The 24,438-nt window shown below is 40.0% G+C and overlaps 1 protein-coding gene across 1 annotated transcript in view; it reads left to right on the top strand.

Annotated features, from left to right (window-relative positions):
- The window catches only part of LOC122817287 (medium-chain acyl-CoA ligase ACSF2, mitochondrial-like), a 1,325,947-nt gene that overhangs the window by 621,890 nt on the left and 679,619 nt on the right, over positions 1-24,438 (top strand). Inside the window, exon 9 of the mRNA XM_044090513.1 lies at positions 4,800-4,891. Coding sequence (XP_043946448.1) covers positions 4,800-4,891 — 92 coding nt within the window. The remainder of the gene's footprint in view (positions 1-4,799; positions 4,892-24,438) is intronic.

The following is a 24,438-nucleotide window of genomic DNA, read 5'->3' as shown; positions in this document are numbered from 1 at the left end:
TTATCCTCCTCATCCCCCTCAGCCTCTAGCACATACTGATGAATCAAAGCAATTGCAGCCCCTAACATTTTTCCAGTTAAAATTCCCCCGCATGTGTATACCACTGCTGCAGAGTTTATGGGAAAAACCAGACTGTAAGGTGTTTGCATAGTTTATACTGTTGTGCCTGTATGATTGGCTGACTATGATGCATTCCACCTGCTAGCTATGTAATTTGTTCTTGATTGCTTTTATTCTGCTATTTTCCTTTTTTCCCTTCCCATTTCCACCCCTTTTAAGCCCCATGGTGCACCATGTAAACCTGATGCCCAAATGTAAACAGTTCTGCTAATTCTGGGTTTTTTTTTTGTTTGTTTGTTTTAGACCCAGTGCGCACCATGCATACCCATTTAGCTAATATAAACATGAAGAAATGGCCATCCATCGAAGAAATGGCCCTCCATCGACACAAACACGCTCTTCATTTCATGGAATAAGTCAATACAGCCTCAGACATACCCCCTTGCTTAGCTGTGCTTAGCTAAGCTTATCTGGGGGCCATAGGGCTCCAATGTGCTTGCACCATGCATGACACACACCCTTTTCATGTTTGTTGCTCCTCCTGCTTACACAATCATGTTTTAGCACCTACACGGTTCTGTGCAGTTTGGCACTTCAAATATTTTTGTTATCCAGTAAATTTCCCCTCATTAGCATAACCCACTGCCTTAGTCCATAGTTACTGCACTACCCCAGAGCCTTTCCCTTTAACAACCACTGTTCCCTGGTATTGCTTTGATTCTGCATGCCATAGACTATAATGGCAAAATGCAGATTTCCCTTAAAATTGAATTTTCACATTTTTTTTATTTTCGGCATGATCCCGTTCGCGTGCCGCTGACCTAAGCTTAAACGGCCCAGATTGGCCAAAAAAATAACTTTTATTTTTATAAAAATGAAACACTTTTCCATGCCAATGGCCATATATTTGGCCATTGCCATACCTAAAGATTGTAATACATGCTTTTATTTGAGCTGTCATGCCTCCGTTTTGATTTTTGCAGAAATGTATTTGGTTAGTAGCCGAATACATTTCTGCAACTAACACTATTCTTGCACGGATGCCTGCCTGCTTGCTGAATCATTAATTCACCTCATTTGCATGGTTTTCACCAAATGAGGTAATTAGCATTATGCAGCGGTGTCCATGCAGGAATAATGTAGGCAGGCTCGTGCATGTCAAAACATTAGTTTACTGGATCACTTGGAGGCCATATTCCATGCAACTGCTCCTGCACAGAAAAAACTAGTTTATCGAATCCTGGGGAATGTGTATTATTCTAGTAATTAATAAAATGGAGAGTACAAAATAATATGCATGGCTATATAATGCTTTGCAAAATGAAGAGCAGAAAAAAAAACACGTTTTGACTAAAATAAAAATGGATTTCAAAGATATGCAGTTAGCACTTAGGTGAAAGCTGTGAAAAGTAGTAAAAAGGTGGAACCTATTGGCTGCAAAAGAAAAGAAAAAATAAGAAAATGTAAGGGGGCTGGAACAGACTTGGGAAAGCATTTCCAGTTAGCAGAGTTGATATGATGGGCAAGCAGAAAGTTAATAAAAAGAGAAAAAAACTAGGGTTATATCACTTGGCAAAAACTTCAAACGTGAAAGAGAAAGTTTGGAGAAAGCTTTTTGAGTAACAGTTACAGTAAGGAAGGTCAGTACTGTGGCAAAGAGGGATATAGCCCTAAGTACAAGCAACCTGGACCCAGTTAGCAGTCTGGGTGCCTGAGGAGTGGCAGATTTCAAATCCTGAGAGAGTAAGAGAGAGGTACATGCACATGGGGTACACTGCCACAGTTTGATTTCCCTCATGGTGTATACTGAAACACCCCCAAGGTGTTAACTGAGGGTGGGCTGGACATGGTCAGTCCCTTGCAAAACTGAGGGGTCATTAAGCATTGATGACCAATGCATGCCTGAGAAGGGGTATGCAATGGGCATAGTGCATGTCGCACTCTTGGGGTGTTGCTTTGTGCAAGCAGAGATGTGGAAAATAGAAAAAGCACTCCCTATATCAGTGTGACACTGCTCCCAAGATCATTATTCTCCTCTTTATCACCAGTCATGAGTCAGGTATAGCCTAGGGAAGGCTAAAGTGTAACCAGTAGACAAAGTGGATGAGGAAATGAATTGGAAGCAGGAGTTGTGGTCAGCTGCATGGAGCCAAAATTGAGTTAGGGACAGAAGCTGTGAAAGAATGTCCCCTGATGATGCAGAAGATGGACTAGTGATAAAGAATTTAACTTAAAGAATTTAACTAAAAGCAGAGAGCTGAAAGAATTATGTAGTAGTTTATACAGCATGGAAAGATTAGGAAAGTGGCATACTCTTTATCTAGTACGGTGCTAGTGGACTTCAGAAGAGTACAGTGGTGACAATTTAATTGATGTTATTTAGGATCTTTTATAACATTGAGTTATAGTTTGTGTTTCTAAAAGCAATCAGTTGAAAAGGGTACTCAAACCTGGAAATCAGAATGTTTGAGCTATCAATCTTCTGTCTAATAGACGAGAAGATATAAGATGCTGTAAGCAAGTTTAAGGTGAGAGAGGATGGTATTTCTGCTGACACTATATATCTGTGGAAATAAAGAATGGCAGCCAGTTAACTAAATAAGTCAACTCATAATGTAATTTCTCCAAAGGATGAAACCTTTTTAAGGAAAAGACTAATGAGATTTTATGAGCACTGACAAAAGTAATCAGTTCTGAGTTGAGAGTAGTAACAATCAATTTTTGCTAAATGAGCTAAAACAGATACTTGAAATGTCATTTTTCTGGAAATACTATTAAGAGATGTTAATAAAATAACAAAAACATATGAATATAATTGTGATACAATGAAAAGTTCACATTTACTCTTAACACAAACAAAAGCATTTTTGTTCGTGGGACAAACTGCCCTATGCCCCATATATCTTCTCTCTCTGTACTAACTCTGAGGTCTGACAAATTTGTGAATAAGGAGAATTATGTTTACCCCAAAGTTCCATTAATTTAAAAAAGTAAAGTCAATATACGTGACTAACAGAGATGCACCTAAAATAGTTTGTATAATCCCATTTTATATAAAGTGGCCTTAGAAAAACTCATGTATCTCATTTTGCAATGTTGTATTGAAGTCACTAACATTTGTACCTTTGGAGCTTCTTACCAGTAAGAAAGAGGTCACTGGCATACAGAATGCGTTTGAAATTAGAATAGTCAGAAAGAAGGCTGTTGAAAATACAAGTGAATCAGCTATTTTAACTATATGTGAGAAGTGGCTCAGGACTAGAGGTGTTCTGTAAATGCGGGATTGGATGTTTTAGGTACAAGTAGATGACAGCAGCCTTCACAATGAAGTGAGACCTTAAAGATGCATGTTAATGATATAGCTGTGTAAGTAGAGGCAGTCTTTTGGAATTTGTAGGGTAGGGTGCAATAGTTAGTAGGCATAATTGTTGTTAATTTTGAAAGAAACAAATATAACAATATCCAGTGCCAAATAAAACAATATATACAAGAATCATATAGTTAAAAAATCAAATGTACTAGATCATAATAAATAGTCAGAAACCTGTATGCATACAGAATATGACATACCACTTAATGTTTCTTTAAACATATACTCACTGAAAACTGGAACGAAAATTAAATGTATGAAAAGCTGAATTATTAGTTTCCATAACAGTATCTGGTCACTGAACGGATTTTGCATCTTCACTGTAATCTTTAGAGAAATTTATACATCGTCTAATGTGAGATTAAAGAGAATAGCTGTAACTTCATTTTGTCTTATCCAACATGTTATCCAACACTCTTTTCCATGAAATTTCTTTTGTTGTGTAACTGTGGCTAGGATTTAGTGGTAGAGTAACAGAGTTCCTCTCCTGATGTAACCATACTCTATTCTACTAACCATTTCTCCATTCAGAAAACTTTTGCTGAGTTCTACTGTCAGTAGTTCAGACTCTGGGGTATTCACCCACAGTTCCTCCCCTGTCATAGTCACATTTCTGGTGTCCAGTAATGACAGGGATTCTACTGGAGGTACCTCAGAATGCTAACAATGTCTCCCAGCACTTTTGGTTACATATGACTGCAAAGGTCCCCTTCACATGGTCGACATTTCAGAATGTTGAAGACCATATGGCCGAGACCATATGATCGACATTCGAAATGTCGACCATGTGGAACCGGCATCTGTAAACAGTGCAGAATGGAAAGATTTCCATCTCCCGCACTGTAGTGCAATCTCAGAGTTGGTATATTTAAGTTCCGGGAGGGTGCAAGTGAGTGTAGCCCCCCTGTTTAGAGCATGAAGGTAAGATTTTGTTGTGTTTTTTTTTTTTTGTTAGGGTTGACATTTTGAATTCTGAAATGCCATATCAAGTAGATCCGACTGCACGCAGACACACACACACACACACACACACACACACACACACACACACACACACACACACACGCGCACACACGCACACACGCACACAAGCACACACACACACACACACACACACACACACACGCACGCACGCACGCACACACACACACACACACACACACACACACACACACACACACACATTGAACTGTGGGTATAATTCTTTCCTATTAACAAAAACGTGTTTCCATTTTTTTACCTACTGACTTCATACCTACTTATCCACCTTATTTCTTTCTTCTTTACTTCCTTTTTATGTCATATTGCATTAAAATTTTATTCTTTACAAGCATTTAGTACTATCTAACCTTTTTGTCTGCTCCTAAAGGTGTACAATCATATATGGGACTCCAACAATGTATATTGATATGTTATCACAGCCGGACTTCTCAAAGTATGACCTGTCAAGTTTGGAAGCAGGTAAGAAAGTTTCAATTTTCTAAGTATTAAACAAGCCTTGTGCTGTGGAAACATGATCTAGCTGTGGATGTGCAATGAAAATATGCAAAGTATGCATTCTTTCTTTAGCTAAATACACTGTGAAAACAATGGACTACTGCTTCTGTCTTGCAGTTAGAGGGTGCATAGCTATAAAATTCTCCCAAACTGCAAAATAAATCAGCTATTTTCTCCTGCTGACATTTTAACTAATACCAAAGTTTTGTTTTTTGTTCCTGAGCTAGCAGATCTGAAGACAAAAGTATGACTAGATGTTTTATCAGTTGATCAGATTATTAGTCCAGTGACAACAAAGGTATTTCATACTTAGCAAAGACACTAACCCTGCATTTAAGGGCTACAGAACATATTAGTTATCTATTAACTGGGTCTATAATTAGAACATCGAAGTTTCAAAACTTCGAATGTTCTAATATCGAACCCTATTCAGCGAAAGCTGAAAATATCGAAGCAACAGAACACCGAATTTTTTTTTCCTAGGGAAAGAATTTGGTTGTCCATTTCTGTTGCTTTGGTATTTTCAGCACTGTGGTGGAAAGTTATGGGTCGGGTTCAGGTAAGTGTGCGATTGAGTGTGGGTTACGGTAGTTAGGGTTAGGGTGCGGGTTAGGTATTTGTGCGATTGTGTGGATGTGAGGGTTAGGGTGGATTAGATGAGTTAGGATTAGGGCGTAGGTCAGGTAAGTGTGCGATTGCATGGAGGTGAGGGTTAGGGCGGGGTAGGTGAGTTAGGGTTAGGGCGCGGGTGAGGTAAGTGTGCGATAGTGATGGACCTTAAGGTTAGGGTTTGGGTTAAGGTAAGTGGATAGTTAGTGGTGTGTGTATAGCTTAGTGTAGGGTTAAGTGTAAGATTTTAGGTGTATGTGTGTGGATTGCTGTTTGTTTGGTGTGCTTGTGTTGTGTGTATGTGTTTTGGAACAGCAATTTTTTTCCCTAGGAAAAAAATTGCTGTTCTGTATGTTCTATGTTTACAGCTTTCGCTGAATAGGGCTCGATATTAGAACATTCGAAGTTTTGAAACTTCGATGTTCTAATATAGACCCCTATTAACTGAGTAGGTAAACTGGTACAAGATTACTTTGGCCATAACCTGGGTCATATGCACAATACAAGTTAAAGATCCATACATAATGTAGTGTGACTTTTTTAATAATTAATACATGCAGAATTTTATATAATGTAGTGTGATTTTTTTGAATAATTGATACATGCAGAATTTTAGAAGAGTAGTACTAATACAAGAAAAGGGGAAAAATAAACACCATAAAAAGTTTCACAAAGCAAATCCATAGCAAGGTGAACACTGCAAGTACATTTACCCATAAATACTAGGTGAGCATTTATAAAGGAGAATAGTTTAAAAGGCTGCAAAATATAACTAAGATATTTCGTGTATTCTAGTAAACCAGAATCAGTACACATTAGAGAAGCACTTTTGCTTGAATTGTCAAGGCTAAAAACCTTATCAACTGCCCATAAAAAAGGTGTGCTGATATCACTCAAACAGGTGTCGAGTCTTAAAGAAGAAAAGATCATCATAAATTTCACTAGACAGTGAATTCCAGGCAGTGTGACAATTGTAGAAAACATCCTTTAATGAGTAGTATGTCCAGGGGGTAGGGTGAAGCTAATAAAAATGAGTGCACCTTGATTTCCTTTATTGTCATTTTAGAAATAGTATGGGTTTGTACTTATCTCTACAATTTTTGCTAGATGAAGGAGGTAATATTACAAATGAAAAACATTTTTCCCACTTTTTGCCAGCCAGCCATCAGACCCTCTTATAGTCTTTGAACCCATTCATGTACTACCAGGTGACAGTCAGTCAAAATGAGTCATTTTCCACTGGTGGGTCAACATTTTACAATTATCTTCTCAGCCCTAACAGTGTGCACTCAGTGAAGCTTGGGAAGGAGATATGCAATGGGCTTACCATGGAGGATGACCCTTCATTCCCACAAGAGGTGGTCCCTCTAGCAGCCTTGCCCGCTCCCCCCACAGCACAAGCAGTAGGGAGGTATCACTGTCCTGTCTGTCTCTGAGTGCACACAAACCCCACCCACCTCTTGGAAATGGTGAGTAAACAACATACCCTTCACTGTTCTTACTCCCCATCTAGCTCCTCCAGTGACAAGGTCACTAGTCATACCCTGATCATCTTGGTCATAGTCGCATCTCCATTCCTTTGTGCCATGGAGACAGGCACTCAGATGAAAGACTCTGAATGTGAATGAGTTCAGAGGAAATGATGCTTGGAATGTTAATAGCAGATGGAGATCTTTTTGCATTGAAGGACTGTAATGTTGACTGGTTCACTGGGAGAAGAAAGGGGAATAAATTAATGTGTACCATATTTGAAATTAAGGATGATAATGGGCAGTGCATACCCTAATTGTGACATTTAATGGTGTAGTCCTATGGCTGTCATGACTTTAAAATATAGAACTCCACTTTGACTTGTAAGACAGTTTTAGTTGTTTTAGCACTTTGTCAAATGCTCTTATGTGTCTGAGTGACAGACTTTGGTCCAGATGATACCCAAATACTTAAACATTTTGTGTTGTTCCATCTTATTACTGGATGAAGTTTTAATTGTCAGCACTAGATTATTTTTCAGTTTCTGAACAGCACCAAATAACATGGAGGACATTTTTTAATCATAGAGTTATGCTCATTTCCTCTCAAACACATAAAGAATGAAGAAATCCTTTCATATTTTATTTTACACCAAGAGGCAGCTCCTTACCAGTGTCATCATTAACATCCTCAGCATATAAAATAAGTGCATAAAGTAAGCAAAGACATTTGGTTCCCTCTTGTGTACATTGTTGATTAGGGAATATCCCATCTCAGAATAAGGAGCTTAAGGAATTCATGCAAAGTCGTAGAAGGATGACTCTTGCTGTAAACTAGGGTCCAGTAATATGTATCTAAATTCATAAATAGAACAGTCCTTTATACAATCTTATAGAAAAAAGCATAGAGGAGACACTGGCTCTTCTGGAAAATAGTTTTATTGTTAGAGGACACTGATCACTAAGGCTTTTTGGAAGAATGGAGATAATCTGGCAATTATGTGAGATGAAAATTAAAACATCAGTCTGTGATATGAACTTGGGTCACTTCAGCAACTACTTCCAGAAGCTGATAGAGAAGCTGATAGAGAGCTACTGGTCATTGCTGATGAAAGCAGGAGGAGTACAACCAGTTAAGGTTAAAATGTTCCATTGTGGTTTAGGGTCCTTGAGTTACAACAGCTGCATATATCTAGAAAGACATCATAACAATATACAGATAAAGGCGGTGTGAGATTGTGGACTCCTTATGCTGACTTCTGTCAGTAACCATTAAGTGGCCTTCTCCCTCAATGGTTTATCCTGTGTATCATGTGAATTCGAATAACAGTGTTGTTTAAGGCCAGAATTAAAACTCTGCAGCCCTATTACTGTTTAAAGGTTGGTTATCGGTGAGGTAACATAAGAGCTTTGAATAAACTGTAGGATAAAATAACTGCTCATGAGTTATGTTTCCATTATCACAATACCCAAGTCCCTCTGAAGAAGCAATGCCTCTGAAATAATCTATTTATTGTTTGCCCTATTTATGTTAAGCAGAGCTAATCTGATGCCAGTAAATATGTGTGGTTTGGATTAAGGAATGATAACAGCAGTTTTTTAGCATCCACTGTTCTTATAAGACTGAGAGAGTAAAAGTAGACTGCAACTTTTTTTTAATGTTTTACTGGGGTTGGATAGTTTTCTTACCAAGATAGTGTCCTCCTGCTCCACCTTACTAATTTATGCTAAATCTAACCATACCACTAACCCCAATCCTTCTCGTTACCTTAGAAAAACTCTTTCCATAATGCTACCACTAATCAGACAAATTCTGCCTGAGGTTAGTGGTAGTTTAATGGATCTTAAAAGGAAAGTGGCTGTTTTCCTTTTGTGATCTGTTGTATTTTGATACCCATCGTTTGATATGCTGGGACTGATCATTTATGGATTGATAATTCAGCATTTCAATCAACTGCCATAGCAACATTCACACACATACAATACACATATCTATATATCTGTAAATGTATCTATGTATATATATATATATATATATATATATATATATATATATATATATATATATATATATACATGTATATATATACATGTACACACACACACACACACACACACACACGTGTGTGTGTGTGTGTGTGTGTGTGTGTGTGTGTGTGTGTGGATCTATGTCAAAATAATGAAAATGGTGAGATGGAAATGAAGAAATTGTACATTCACAAACACCCAGATTGTCATGAGTTTTTGTCGCAAAAGGGGTCAGTTAGCCAATGTGGTGAACTCTGCCCTTTTCTCCACTGTAGTGCAATCTTTGAGTTGGTATACTTAGTTTGGGAGTGTGGGGGGGGGCAAGTTTTGTTGGCCAATTGCTTACTTACCATGGGAAAATTTACAATGATCAAGGCATTCGTGAAAATAAACTTTTGTTTTTTCCATCTTGCCATTTTGCAACTCAATGTTATGATATATATTATGTGTGTGTGTGTGTGTATATATATATATATATATATATATATATATATATATTTATATATATATATATATATATATATATATATTTATATATATATATATATATGTGTGTGTGTATGTATGCATTTATATATACATATATATATATATATATATATTTATATATATATATATATATATATATATATATATATATATATATATATATATACCTATGCACACACATACACACACACACACACACACACACACACACTCACACAAACCTCTCTCTCTCTATAGATATATATATATATATATATATATATATATATATATATATATATATATATATATATATATAAAGAGAGAGAGACATATAGATATAGATAGATATAGATATAGTCCCTACAATTCTTTCAGAAGTCCACTTCTCAAAGTGAATAAAGGTGTTACAGCTTATCAAAATTCAGCCATTCACATATACCAGGTTTTTTTCAGTGTGAGATTCCACTACTGTGGGGATCTGGGAATTTACTGATTACCCACTGTATTGTGATCTCAGAGTTGGTATATATAATTAGCTGGGGTGTGAGGATTCAGAGAATTTAGGGGATGTTTGCCTCCCTGAAAAAGTAGATTTTGGGGGGAATTTAGTAAAGCCTACATGTTTTTTTTCCTGTGTAGACATTGCACCATGCTGCTTACACGTGTGCAAACATTTTTAGATTCAGTAAGTGCTGCTGAGTGGAGGTCATGCATGCGCTAACATGGAAACTTCCATGGCATGCAAATCACCTCATAAGCAGGTGAATTGCATACAAATGAGGCAGGTAGAGTGATCCAGCAAGCAGATAGACGTCTCTTCAGACCCCGTGTTAGTGTCCATAGTGTACTTGGAAAAATTCCATGTACAGGAGTATAGACAGACAAAAGTGGCTGTAAAAATTTAGATATATGGACAGAAATGTTATACCACATATGCATATAAGTGAAACTGTTATCCTGTATGTCTGAAAAATTAAAGGAAATAAGTTAAATTCAGTGGTTTTTAATAACCTGGGCAAAAATTTCATCTGCTTTTACTGTGCTTGTGTTTCTACCTACTTTATTTTACTTTTGCATCATCTTAAAAGTACTCAATTGTATTTATTACTGCTTGGTGTAACTCATTCTAAGCCTTTTGGTTTAAACACTTGGGCTTCGGACCAGTTGTTTTGCACTGAGAGGGTTTGTGGTCTGCACTGTAGTGGCAGAACAGGTAGCTTACATCCTTCTAGGTTGGGAACTGCTGATTGAGGGCTCAGTGTCGGTTATTCTAAAAGTGTATTAATTCTGGTTTAAGCACTTGGGCTTTCAGGCCAGTTATTTTACATTAAGAGGGTTCGTGGTCTGCACTCTTGTGGGAGGAGAGGCTGGACTCTGCCCTTCTGAGCTGGGAATTTCTGATTAAAGGCTTATAGTGCATGCATATCTGAACTGCTTCTTACTGAAGTTGGTGCGCCTTGTTTGCTGTGGCATAGACAGGATTCGGGCCTGCTGGATCTTGCTTTGTTTGTGTAACTTGAGCACTAATCCAGGCATTCTCTAAAGTATTCAATTGTATTTATTACTGCTTGGTAGTAATTTGATTAAAGTGTAGCTATCAAAGTCTTTTGGATTAAGCACTTGGGCTTCAGACCAGTTGTTTTACATTAGGAAAGTTTGTGGCATGCACTGTGGTGGCAGGACAGGTAGCTTTCATCCTTCTAAGTTGGGAACTGCTGATTGAGAGCCCAGTGTCTGTTATTCTTAAAGTGTATTAGTTCTGGTTTAAGCACTTGGGCTTCAGACCAGTTATTTTACATTAAGAAGGTTCGTGGTCTGCACTCTTGTGGGAGAAGAGGCTTGACTCTGCCCTTCTGAGCTGGGAATTTCTGGTTAAAAGTTTATAGTGCCTGAATATTTGAACTGTATCTTACTGAAATTGGTACACCTTGTTTGCTGTAGCATAGACTAGATCCAGGCCTGCTGAATCTAGCTTTGTTTATATGCTTGTTGTTTGCTTGCTTGTTATTAACCTGGAACGCTAATTCCACCTAATACGTGGCTTCTCAGTGCTTCTGTGGATCACTAGTGATATCTGCATTGCTTACTGTACTTATTTCCTTGTTTCACTCGAAAGAAAGTTGCTGTTTGTCGTTTTTGCATTTAAGTTACCTGTAACACATTGCACTTAAGTTACCTGGCACTTGCTCACTAAAGCAATTACATAAGTCAGCACTAAAAATTAAAAGCACTACACCCTCACTCTCCACTGGCCCTTGTTTTCAATTATTAAGGAATTCCCAATATTATTCTAGCATGTCCAAAGGTCAGTTGTCAATCTCCTCTCCAGTCCAGCTGGTGAATCTGGGAATCTTGAGGCAATGTTACAACTGCCTCATGTACACAAACAACCCTCTCCTCCTCCCAACAAATTCCAACACATGTGAGAGATGCAACCATATAGCCAAACTGGAGGCTAAGCTCTCTCAACTCAGTACTGGCATAATCAGTCAGGAGGAGAAGGAAACCACACTCACTGCAATTCCAGTCTCAGATAGACCTACCATGACAGCAAACCAAACACATAATCACACAAAAACATACTTGGAGGCTCTAAATAAAGATCTGCCTAAGCAGCAGAGACCTCCAAAGCAGACACCCAAGCAACCGCTACCCCAAAACAAAACACGTGCAACACATATCTCACAAAGCCAGTGTGCCGAACAGTCACAGCCCTTAAGACTAAACAACACACCGGATACACTTGTAATAGGTGACTCTATCATCAGGCACACTGACGTCCCACTCACCAGGCTGAACAAGGAGAGGGTCATGGTGAGCAGCCTGTCGGGCGCTAGGATCCGCCACATAACACAAGCACTCAGGTCACTCCAAGGCAAGTACAAATATGACTCAGTCATTGTCCATGCTGGTGTGAATGACCTGAGACGTACCTCCCTGGACTACATGAAAAGAGACATAAAGGAGCTCTCTGAGCATGTAGCCCAGGCCGGTATGACCCTGACCTTGAGTAGCATCTTACCCTCACCAAGAATGATGCCACAATATGAAGACAAGATGATCAATTTCAACAACTGGCTTAAGTACTGGTGTCATTCAAAGGGGATCCAATGCCTGCCAGCTTGGGATGATATGCTCGACAAGCCATGATGCTTTGCTAGGGACGGCTTGCACCTGTCACCCCTGGGCTTTCAGATATTGGCAAAGGCTCTTGCTACCCCTATAGTGCCTTTTTTAGGCAAGGCTCAAAAGACAAACCCACCTCCATAGGTATCACAAGGGATAAGAAACTAAGAGTAATGCTACTCAATGCCAGAAGTCTAAACCTCAAGATGCACGCACTCAAAACTCTCCTTAGCATGGAGAACATTGATATCTGTGCAGTAACAGAAACCTGGTTCAGGGCTCCCGAGAGCACCCCAGCACTACCAGGTTACACCTCATACCATGCTTTTCAGCCCCAAAACTTGGACCGAACCACAAAAGGAGGGGGAGTATCGATATTCATCAAAGATACCCACACCTCCAGGTCGGTGGCAAAGCACGAAGCATCAGAGACTATCCATGTGCAACTAACAGTGGGTAAAACTGCCTTCCAGTTTATAGCCTGCTACAGACCACCCTCCCAAACCCAGGAACCCCACTTGGCCTTCCTGAGAACACTGGAAAATATGAAGGTCTCTCCAAACACCATTATATTAGGCGACTTCAACTACCCAAACATAGACTGGGAGCATTACTCTAGCTCCAACACCCTAGCCCAAAGGTTCCTAGAATTTATAAACTCAAATGCTATGGAACAACTTGTTACCACTCCCACAAGAGGGGAAAACATACTGGACCTGATCATCACCAACATGGGGAATCTATGCTCCAGACCAGAAGTGTATCCCTCACTGGTAAGATCAGACCATAAACTAATCTCACTGGATATTGACATCCCGACCCCACCCCCTGCCCAGAAAACCACAGTGAAAAACTTCTCTAAAGCAAATTTCACACTCCTCAAAACCAAGGTGGAATCCTTCGAAGCCCCCAGGCCTGTGGAAAATACGGCCCAGTCCGCAGAATCCTTTATAAACGCATTCTATGAACACCTTTAGGAATGCATGGATCATGCGATCCCGAATAAAACCAAGACCCAATCCTCCAAAGGCAGACGTCCTGTCTGGTGGACCCCAGCCATAAACAAACTATACAATAGAAGGAGGAAGCTACTAAATGATAGAGCAAAATCCCAAAAAGGGAAGGCATCACTGATCAGTATTAGCAAAAAACTACGGGCACTCATAAAATTGTCTAAGGCCAGCTTTGAGAGAAAAATTGCACAGGACACTAAGGATAATCACAAGGCTTTCTTTAGTTATGTTAGGAACCTGGGTGGTAATTCCCAGATATGCTCAGAATTAGTCCAAAATGACAAAAAATACACTGTACCCACAGACATTGCCAACATCCTAGCTGACAGGTTCAGCGCAAACTTCTCCCCCCCCCCTCCCCACCAAAAGGGCAAATATCTATCCCAGCAGATTGCTGCCCCCCTGACATCTCAGATGCCCAAGTAAGAGCCGCCCTCTCCAAAGCAAAAAACACAGCATCAATGGGACCAGACGGTGTCCCGGGCTGCATCCTACATGAACTCCAAGAAGAGCTAAACCCAAACATAAAACTACTGTTCAATCTCAGCCTTACTACAGGATATGTGCCTGCGTACAGCAACAGTGGTCCCTCTCCATAAAGGTGGTGCCTCAACGGATCCTAGAAACTATCGCCCCATATGCCTGACTAGCTTAGTCTGCAAAGCTATGGAAAGGATCATCATCGACCTCATAAATAAAGATATTGGGGACCTACAGACACTGGATCCTACCCAGTTTGACTTTGTTAAGGGCAGATCCTGCCTTTTAAACCTGGTTGATTTCTTTGAAACAGTCACCAAGGTGATTGACGAGGGGAAGGTGGTCCACACAGCCTACCTGGACCTCGCTAAAGCCTTCGATACAATACACCACTCGGGCATTATAGATAAGCTCACCAGCTTAAATATAAACCCCTATGTCACTAGATGGATTGCAAACTGGCTCAAGGACAGAACCCACATGGTTAGAATTGCTGGAGCCATGTCAGACTCCAAACTAGTTACAAGTGGTGTCCCACAAGGCTCAGTCCTGGGACCTCTCCTGTTCGGTATATATTTCTCGGAGGTACAGGCCAACACAGAAGGACTGTGGCTGACCAAGTTCGCAGATGACTGCAAACTGGGCACCATAATCGACTCTCCAGCTGACATAAGCATCCTCCAAAAGGGCCTCATAGAAACAGACAACTGGTGTCAGAGCCATGGCCTCAAGCTAAATGCCAAAAAGTGTATAGTTATCCCCTTTGGCAAAAACAAAGTGCCCACAAATTACCACATAGGTGGTAATCCATTAAGTACAGAAGAAGTAATTAGGGACCTGGGGACCCAAGTTGATAGCAATCTCTCATTTGACAACCACGTGGCCAAAGTGGTTAGAAAAACATTTTATATAGCCCACCTAATCATGAAGGGATTCACATCTAGATCAGGGGAGGTCATCATGCCTCTTTACTCATCCCTCATCAGGCCCATAATTGAGTACAATGCCCCTTTTGGGATATACCTTACCAGACACCTGCAGCAACTGGAAAGACCCCAAAAGTACCTCACCAAGAGGATCAAAGGGCTCAAACAGATGCCATATGCTGCCCGGTTAAAGAAACTCCAGCTCTACTCAGTGGCATACCGCCTGTTCAGAGGCGATCTGTGCCTGACATATAAAGCCATGTCCAACCCGGAATTAATGGACATGCTGCACCTCAGAAAATCCAAATCCCATCGAGCTACGCTCAAGAGACTTGAACCTCAGCACTGAAATAAATAGGACATGCTGGAGGGACAGATTCATAACCCAGAGGCTCCCTTCACTCTGGAATAAAATCCCAGTCCAGGTTAGGCAGAGTCCCTCATTGACTCTCTTCAAAAGGAATCTTGATGAGTGGATGGGAGATCGTAGGTTTACCCTGGGTATCACTTCTGTGTCACTGTTAGACAGAGGCACAGTATACTAACCTCGAAAAAGGGCATAGCAAAATAAATTTAAAATGGGTGGTGAAAGCCAAACACATTCTGGCTAGGCTTATAAATGCCCTAGGGCAGATAGCCTAGTATGAACCTATGAAACTATGAACCTATGAACCTATGGGTTTACTATCATAAATTCGAAAGTAAAAATAAATAATGTCTTTATTTTCGAATTTATGCATCGATAATGAACATTTTTGAATAATAGTAAACTTGAAAACAAGGGTGTATTGTTTAAAATGTCGCTTGCGACATTTACGGCGATACACAGCACGCCCACCCTTCCCATAATCACCTACCTACCTAACCAAACACACAGTTATGCAGGGGGGCTGCACCCCCCCCCCCTGTGGGGGGCTGTGCACCCCACACACCCCCTAACTTAATATTCCAACTCCGAGATCGCACTACAGTGAGGAAAGGGATGCATTTCCCTAACCGCACTGCACCGCGATCCCCTCCCATGACCGAAAGTTAGAATTGCGAATGCACAGTTCATTCGCAATGCAAACCTTCGCTCATGTCACCTGCCATAATATGAAGTATTCGAACATCTGACGTTTGAATACTTCATAGCCGTGCAAATGCACGTCGACATAATGATAGCAAACCTAACCTATGTTTGCATGGTGCAACACAGTGCACAGACATGCTTTAGAGAAAAATAAAAAAAAAAATTGGAAAAAAAAACTTTAATATTATGACAGAAGTGTATTACAGGACCTTGTGTGGAGTCCCTTCAATGATGCATTGGTGCTGTTGCTAATGTGGTAAGGCTGTGAAGTGTGTAGTATCCAGGCTGCGAGCACAGACACCTATACAAATGAGGTAGAGTTACTGAATAGCAGAAAGGAGAAATTGTGCTGCATATCCCCTCCGTGTAGGCTTAGAGCCATGTTGCTGTTTACATAGAATGCAGCTGATATTGGGGGGGTGTCCACTCACTTCTAAGTACATTTCAGCTTAGCTGAAATGTTTGCACAGCATGCCACCTGACTAAGCTTGTCCTTTCGGGGGGGTCCACTAACTTTTAAGCTCTGTTTACCTTCAGTGCATGTGTTTGCATGGTGCTGTGCTGTGTGAACTTTTTTGAAAACAAAAATGTATTCAATTACTTTTGACCCTTGTTTAAGCTAAAGTAGGGCCATTAAATGATGCTAATTGTATTGTAGGTGGGTGGAATGCATCATAGTTAGCCAATCACGCATTCTGCACCTACAGCAGAGCTCTATAACTATGCATACACCCTACGTTCTGATTTTCCCCCAATACTCTGGACCATTGCAGTAGAAACTTGGGAATTTTAACTGAGATAATGCTAGGGGCTGTTGCAGGTCTGTTACATACGTATGTGCTAGATGCTGAAGTCAGTGCTGCTGGTGCTGCTGACAATAGCCTAGGCAGAGAAAGAGAAGAGTGTTCAGTCCCAGGATAACCTTCCAGGGGCTACATGAGCTAGAGATTGTAGAGTGCTACAGGGTGGACAGGGACATACTACAAGAACTCACTAAGCTGAGCTCTTCCGCCCTCAGCTCAGACCCAAAGCCAACAGAGAGGAACCCATTCCAGTGGAAACAAAGGTATGTGTAGCCCTTAGGATACTACCTGCAGGTACTTTCTAAAGACCAGCTGGGGACATGATGGGGGTCTCATTTGCATCAGCATCCAGAGTACTCCACCAGTTCCTGGATGCCATGCTGCCACATGCCAGTGAGCACATTCCTTTTCTCCTCGCTGCTGAGGTGAGAGCCAGCAATATGGAACAATTTACCTTGTAGCACATTACCCTGAAGGACTGGGTGCCATAGACTGCACTCATGTACACATCAAGCCACCACCTGGTGAGAAGGGTAGAATCTATGTCAGCTGCAAGGGGTACTACTGTATCAACTGCCAAGTCATGCGCAATGCCCAATGGATTATTATGAATGTGTGTGCTGGCAGCCCTGGCAGTTATCACGACTCCCATATCTGGCATGCATCACAGCTGTACCAGATGTTTGCTAGGAGGAACATTTCACATGGCCATTTACTGGGGGATGCTGGCTACGCCCTGTAACTGTGAATGATGGCACCCATCAGAAATGCACATACACCCACTGAAGAATGCCATAATGAGGTACATGCACAAACTAGGAAAATCATAGAGCATGTGTTTGGGCTTCTGAAGTCATGGTTCTGGTGCTTCAGTATATCTGGTGGAGCCCTGCAGTACTCTCCAGCCACATGTGCACATATGTGTGCTATTCTACACAGTATGATCTTGTGGAAACAGCTGCAGCAGGATCAGCAAAGGGAAGGGATACACAGCCCCCCACCAGTGCCCAAGTCACCGCAGCCACACTCACAGGAGGACTCAGAGGAGGAACCCCCCCTGATGATTTCCCTGTAGGCAGACGTAGACATGCCAGTATACCCTGGCTTTGGCTAAGAGAAAATGCATAGCACATTCACTGACAACCTAGAGCCCTAGGGATTAAATCCTTACCCCTACTCACATACATATATTAAACTAGCTGATGCCAGGCAACCCACACAACCTGTACTTGTCCATGTATTGGCTGTGTACTACTTACATCAGACTGAGTCAGCCCTGAACTACAGTTCTATCAACTGCTGCATTCGCAAGGTAAGTCTCTAACCTACACACTACTTGTAAGGATTGCTATAATATGGTATTGTATGCATGGATCTGCTGCATTTATGCAAGGAAATTTAGTGTGCTATTTGGGCAGAAGTAACATCCCCATGGGTCTACAGATACCCAGTCCACTAGTATGTGTTCCTAATATTCACTAGGCCTCACAGTTAGAATATTCACTACCTCAGTCAAGGGAGATGTTAAAACAGTGGGGTCACATGATATTTGCATTACTGTCCATCCTAGCAGAACTTGTGCTGTGTTTCCCCCACACCTAACTCAGCAGTTTTCCACTGCTTTAACAGTAAGTCAGCAATGATATATCAGCGGTCCAGGCAATCTCAAGGCAGTATCATAGAAATTGATCACACATTGTATGTCCCACGTAATGCTGGAATAACAACGTACATATGTATGCTGGTGATTGGGTGATGAATGACTCCTCACTGCTTGGCAGCTTGTGTGGTTCAGTGGACTAGGGAAGTTAGTGTGGTGGTGTTGGTGGTTCAAATCCAGAAGCATCCACAGCTTTTGCATGTAAGATATTATTATGCTGGTGTTTTCACAGACTGTCAGTCTGTGTGTGGTGTAACATTATGAACCTCAGTCACATATTAAGTGCAGCAGACAACTGGAGAATGCCATGGACATTTTGTGTGAGGTACACTACTGCAGAAACAGAGACAGATGTCATTGTCTGTAACACAAAAAATCACAACATGGAGTATAGGTAGGTGTGGGCTGGAGTCACTTTATAAGTACTGACAGTCACACTGGGCATGCCCATACACTTAATTAAATGAGTGCAATTCTGTTGGACCATCATCAAAATGACCTGCTATGTATACATATGTCTATACGTACTGACATATATGTATGCATATCCATCTGTCACTATCTCTCTCTCACATACATAGCATATCTATCTGTATGTATATATAGCTATATATATAATATATAAATATGTGTGTGTGTGTGTGTGTGTGTGTGTGTGTGTATATATATATATATATATATATATATATATATATATATATATATATATATATATATATATATATATATATATATATATATATATATATATATACATATATCTCAGTATCTCCCCATATATCTACATAACACATATACATATCATACACACACAGTTACATTTATATATACATCCCTCTTATATACATAAATATCTATCTCTTTTTTAATTTCTCCAAATCTTTTGTGTTTCTAATACCATGACAGGAATGGATCCCTTTCGTAAGTCAAAGTATGATTAAAGTTCATGGAATTAATATTGTTTCACTCTTTGATGTCAGCCAAGAGTGCTCTTCACAGCACCCACAATGTGCCCAGTAATGACTCCTTCTGCAATTCGTATGGAGTTATATGTATTGGTAGCATATCTAAATAGGATTGTAGACTCTTTTTTTTTAATAAGATGTGTTGCTCCTACTACTGTTGGAACTATCTGGGTATCTTTCTTCCACATTGCTCTCATTTCTGCTTGCAAATCCTGATATTTTATTTTATTTATTTATTTTATTTTACTTTGGTGACCGGGAGCAGTCAGCCTGAGCTGTAAATAGCCCTTTTTCAGAAGAGGCCTGGGACAAAAGCTCGAGAATATTATACAATACAGTAAAAACAATTACAGAGGCAAATATTCAAAAAAGGATGACAGATATATTTTTCACTGGCATTTACAACATTATGCAAGTATCAAATATTTACAAGTCATCATTAATAATGCAGGCAATGTGAGAAAAAGACATTCTTACAGTCTTAAAAGTATTAATTCAATATAGACATTAGTTACTTTCAGGTGATGATTTAAAGGAGGTATTTAGGGAGAGAGGAGTTAAGCTGAAGCATAGGAAAAACAGTAAGCACACCCCAGAGATCCAATTCAATGACAGGCAAAGAAACCCACACGGAAGCAACACAAGCAGTATCTCAGTTCTTTTTGCTGAAGCATAGGAAATCAAAGTTTAAATGAGACAGGTAGGCAAGGCCAGGAGGGATAGAAGTGTTAAAACAGTAAGAGAGTAGAAGTCAAAAGTTAGGGATAGTGGTCAATTAGTGAGCAGTTTATGGGAAGACAGGAGCCATAGAGTTTTTAAGTGTTCTTTGGCAGCTACTTTGATTTGTTTAGGTTGATTTAGTAATCTAATTTGAAGTGGAAGCTTGTTCCATGCAATGATAGGATGGTAGCTATATAGGTTGCTTCCCATATTAGTCCTAGGTTTATAGATAAGTAGTAAGTCTTGGTCAGAGCTGTGGAGTGATATAGTTGGAGAATAGTGGGATATAAAAAAGGATCAGTTAGGGCAATAGAAAGATTGATATAGTATAGAGTGTATAATCTGAAGCTGTGATAGAAGAAGCAGGTTGGGTAGTTCTAGCCAGTTTAAGTGTTTAAGTGAGACATAGTGATGAGTTTTATAAGTATGTTGGGCAGAGAATCTGACTACCTTGTTATAGGTTGAGTTAAGTTTTGCTGGAAGTGTGGTGTTAAGGTTTGTGAGTATTTGAGAACCATATAGTAGACTGGGTAAGAGACAGGTATGAGACAGGGTTACTTTAGCTTTGGTAGTGAGAAACTTTCTATTTCTGTATAGGAGGCCTAGTTTCTTATGGGTCTTCCTGATACAGTTGTTGATGTGTAAGTCAAATTTAAGTTGATCGTCTATAGTGACACCTAAGAGTTTGGTGCTAGATTCAGGTATTATGGGAGTCTTACTGAGAGACAGTATAGTAAAAGTAGATATGAGATGGGTAAGAGTTTTGGGGAGAAAGAGTAGGAGTTTGTTCTTTTGGGGGGGATTTAGGATTGGTTGGTGAGCCAGGTTTCCATTGATGTAAAGGCAGCTTGAGTGGTAGAGATGAGACCAGAGGGAGAGTCAGAGATAGTAATCACAGCAGAATCATCTGCATATTGTACAAGAGATGATTGAGAACAAGAAGTAAAGAGAAGATTGGTGAAAATATTAAATAGCAGTGGACCCAATATGGATCCTTGGGGAATGCCCATTTTTACTGGGAGGGATGGGGAGAGTGCAGAGAGCCACTTCACTGATTGTAATCGATGAGAGAGATGGCTGGAAAACCAAGTGATGGTAGCAGGGGAGAAGTTAAGATTAATCAAGTTAGCCAGAAAGAGAGAGTGTGAGACAGTATCAAAGGTTTTAGAAAGGTCTAGAAATAAACAGGAAACAAGTTTGTTGTTATCACGAGACAGGGAAATAGTGTTGGTAAAAGAGATTAGGGCAGTGGTTGTACTGTGTTTTGGGTGGAATCCATACTGAGTAGGAGTAAGTAGGTTTTTCTGTAATAGATATTACAGAGTTTGCTTGTATATGCATTTTTCAAGTAGCTTAGAGAGGGGTGACAGAATGGCTATAGGTATAAAATTAGATATTTCTTGGGAATTATATCCTTTATGGATAGGTAATATGTAAAATTCTTTCCAGACAGATAGAACTTTAGACTCAGAGCTAGAGCAGTTGGTCAAGATAGATACAGGAAAAGCAAAAGTATTGGCTGCTAGCTGGTGGAACTAGGAAGGAATGTTAGCAGAAGTAGAACAAGGTTTTAATTTGGAGAGTAGAGATTTGTAGATACAGGTTGAAAAGAAAAGGGTTTAGAGGAGTTGGAACTAGGAGGTAGGGCAGACTGATTAAGATCTTTAGCTGGGGAAGGGTTTATATTACTCATCTTTGTTACAGATTCAATAAAGAAGGTGTTAAACATAGTGGCAATGTCTTCAGATGTCCTATTTGGGTAGGGATTGGGGGAGGAAGGGTTTCCAGGATGCAATATTTGGTTGACTGAATTCCAGAATTTTTTGGGATTAGATTTTAGTGCTGTAGGAGGGACAAAGTCAAATTATTTTTTATCTTTAGTAATGTGTTTTTTGTCAGGTTTCTAAGTTCTTTGTACTTTTACAAGTCAGAGGAGAGTTTATATCTTGTCCAGGTTTTCCACAGCCTATCCCTATTTTTCATTAGTGTGTGGGTTGTCTTAGAGAGCCATGGGGATACTTTGGTTTTTATTCTAACAGTATGAAGAGGTGCAAGACAGTTTAGTATATCAAGAAAGATAGAGTTAAATGATACTGCGCTATCCAGTGTAATCTTGTTAAGGTGGCTCTAGTTAATTCTAGAGACAAGGGTCTTAAAGGTGTCAGGAGAGAAGTTGGATAGTTTTCAACAAGTTATGTATCTATGAGGTCTGGTAAGGTGGGGAGTGAATCTAGTAACTTTTATTGGAGAGCGATCACTAAGGGAACTGGGTATGGTTTCTGGGTTATGATATAAAGAAGGGTCAGATGCTAGTATCCAGTTAATTAAAGTAGTAGGGATTTGTGAGTTATTGTAGTGAGTAGGTTCAGATATTAGTTGTGTAAAGCCATGTAGATTAATGAAAGAGGTAGAGTTAGGATCATTTAGAGCTAGCCAGTTTATATTTATATCACCAAGGAGAATTGCTTCATTTGAAGAGTGTTCAATGAGATAAGAGAAAAAGTTTTCTAGCAGGGAGTATTATCCCCTGGAGGAATATAAATAGCTACTACAGTGATGGTAAAAAAGTTATTAAGTTTAAAGTTGGCTGCCGGGATTTCTGCCGTAGGGAAAGATGGGATTGGATCCTTAAGACAAGTGAGGGTTAGATGATTAGAGTAGATAATGGCAACTCCACCCCCTTTTTTCTTCTGGCAATGTAGGTGAAGTATATTATACCCTGGAGGAAGAAAGTCTGTATCTGGGATATGTGGTTTCATCCACATTTCTGTAAGAGTGATTACATCCAGGGTATGGTTAGCAACCCAGGCATGGAATTCACTAGTTTTATTGAATATGCTTCTAATATTCATTGAGTAGAATGAGATGGTTTTTTTTGACAGGGTAGGGACATGTTGGTTAGGAGGTGTAAAATTATTGGAGGGTGAGGCTGTGAATAGTCCTCGGCTGGGATAAATATCTCCTGATAAAAGTAGACCAACAGGGAGAAAGTGAGACTTATGTTTGTATAAGTAGCTGCAGAGATATTTTGTTTTAGTTTTAGAATGGATAGTGCAGGAAGAAGGTATTCTGATTCTGGGAAGAGGAGTATTTAGAGGGAGGATAGATGAGGTAATGTCAACAGATTGCTGTGGATAAGAGAAAATATAGCCTTGAGAATTTGTAGGGCTATTTTTGACTAGAGTTAAATAAGGATGAAAGGCAGTCAGTGATGAGAGGAGACGTAATGGAGGCAGATAGAAAATAGTATAAGGTGAGATAGTCATATTGGAAGTTAAGAGATATCAGTTGCTTTTTGAGTTCGGTAGTAATGTGTAAGGAAGATTTTTAGAGTAGGGTTGAGGATGAAGCCAGTAGGGGGAGTTGGTAAGAACGTGAAGGGTTAGGGTCTGTAGGGACACTAATGTAAGTAGTGAGAGTGAGGGGGAGGTGAGTGAGTGTTCTGGAAGACAGGAAGGGGTGTGATGTAAGGCTATGGGTGCATCAGAGGGGTAAGTATAAAGGAAATTATATGGGGTTGGTGGGAATAAGGGTGGGTAGAAGAGCGAAGTGAGCTTGAGCGTAGTGAGGGTGAATGGAGCGGAGCTAGTCCCGAGTCTCGAGTTGTTGTGGAAGAGTAGACAATCAGTCTCCGATCAAGAAAGAACAGCAAATGAGTAGGGGGTTCAAGCTAGGAGGATAGCTTGTTGAAGGTAGAAAGAAGCAGAGACGCCAGAGCAGAATCTGCAGGTTAACATCAATTAAGAGTAGCACAGAGGAGAAAAAAAGAGTACAAAACACTTCAGGACAACTAAAGGGAAAGCTGAGATGGTAAAATGGAGGGAAGAATGAGTTTTGTGGAAGGTCTCCAAAAGGCTGGGAAAGAACAGAAAAAAAAAACTAGTGACTAAGTTAGGGCTAGAGCAGGGATAAGTATGAGAGCTAGAGAAAGAACAAAGAGTAGAGATTTGGCTGCTGGCGACACTGATTGGGAACAAACTCTAACCAATCTAACAGGGATAAAGCAGCAGTAATGTACTATAGAGTTGACCATCAAATGTACATACTTTATTTTTTTTTTTATTAGAACATCTAGGACAGGCTTTATTTCAGGTCTGTGCTGGAACTGAGGTGCAGGAAGTCTGAGACTTCCAGCAGGGCTGTTTTGGTGGCTGTTTTAAACAGAGGAA

The sequence above is a fragment of the Protopterus annectens genome, chromosome 12.part0, assembly GCF_019279795.1.
Source record: "Protopterus annectens isolate FY-2018-M chromosome 12.part0, PAN1.0, whole genome shotgun sequence".
Classification (NCBI taxonomy): domain Eukaryota; kingdom Metazoa; phylum Chordata; order Ceratodontiformes; family Protopteridae; genus Protopterus; species Protopterus annectens.
Note: the sequence above shows the minus strand (reverse complement) of the source record. Positions and strands in the feature narration are given on the sequence as shown.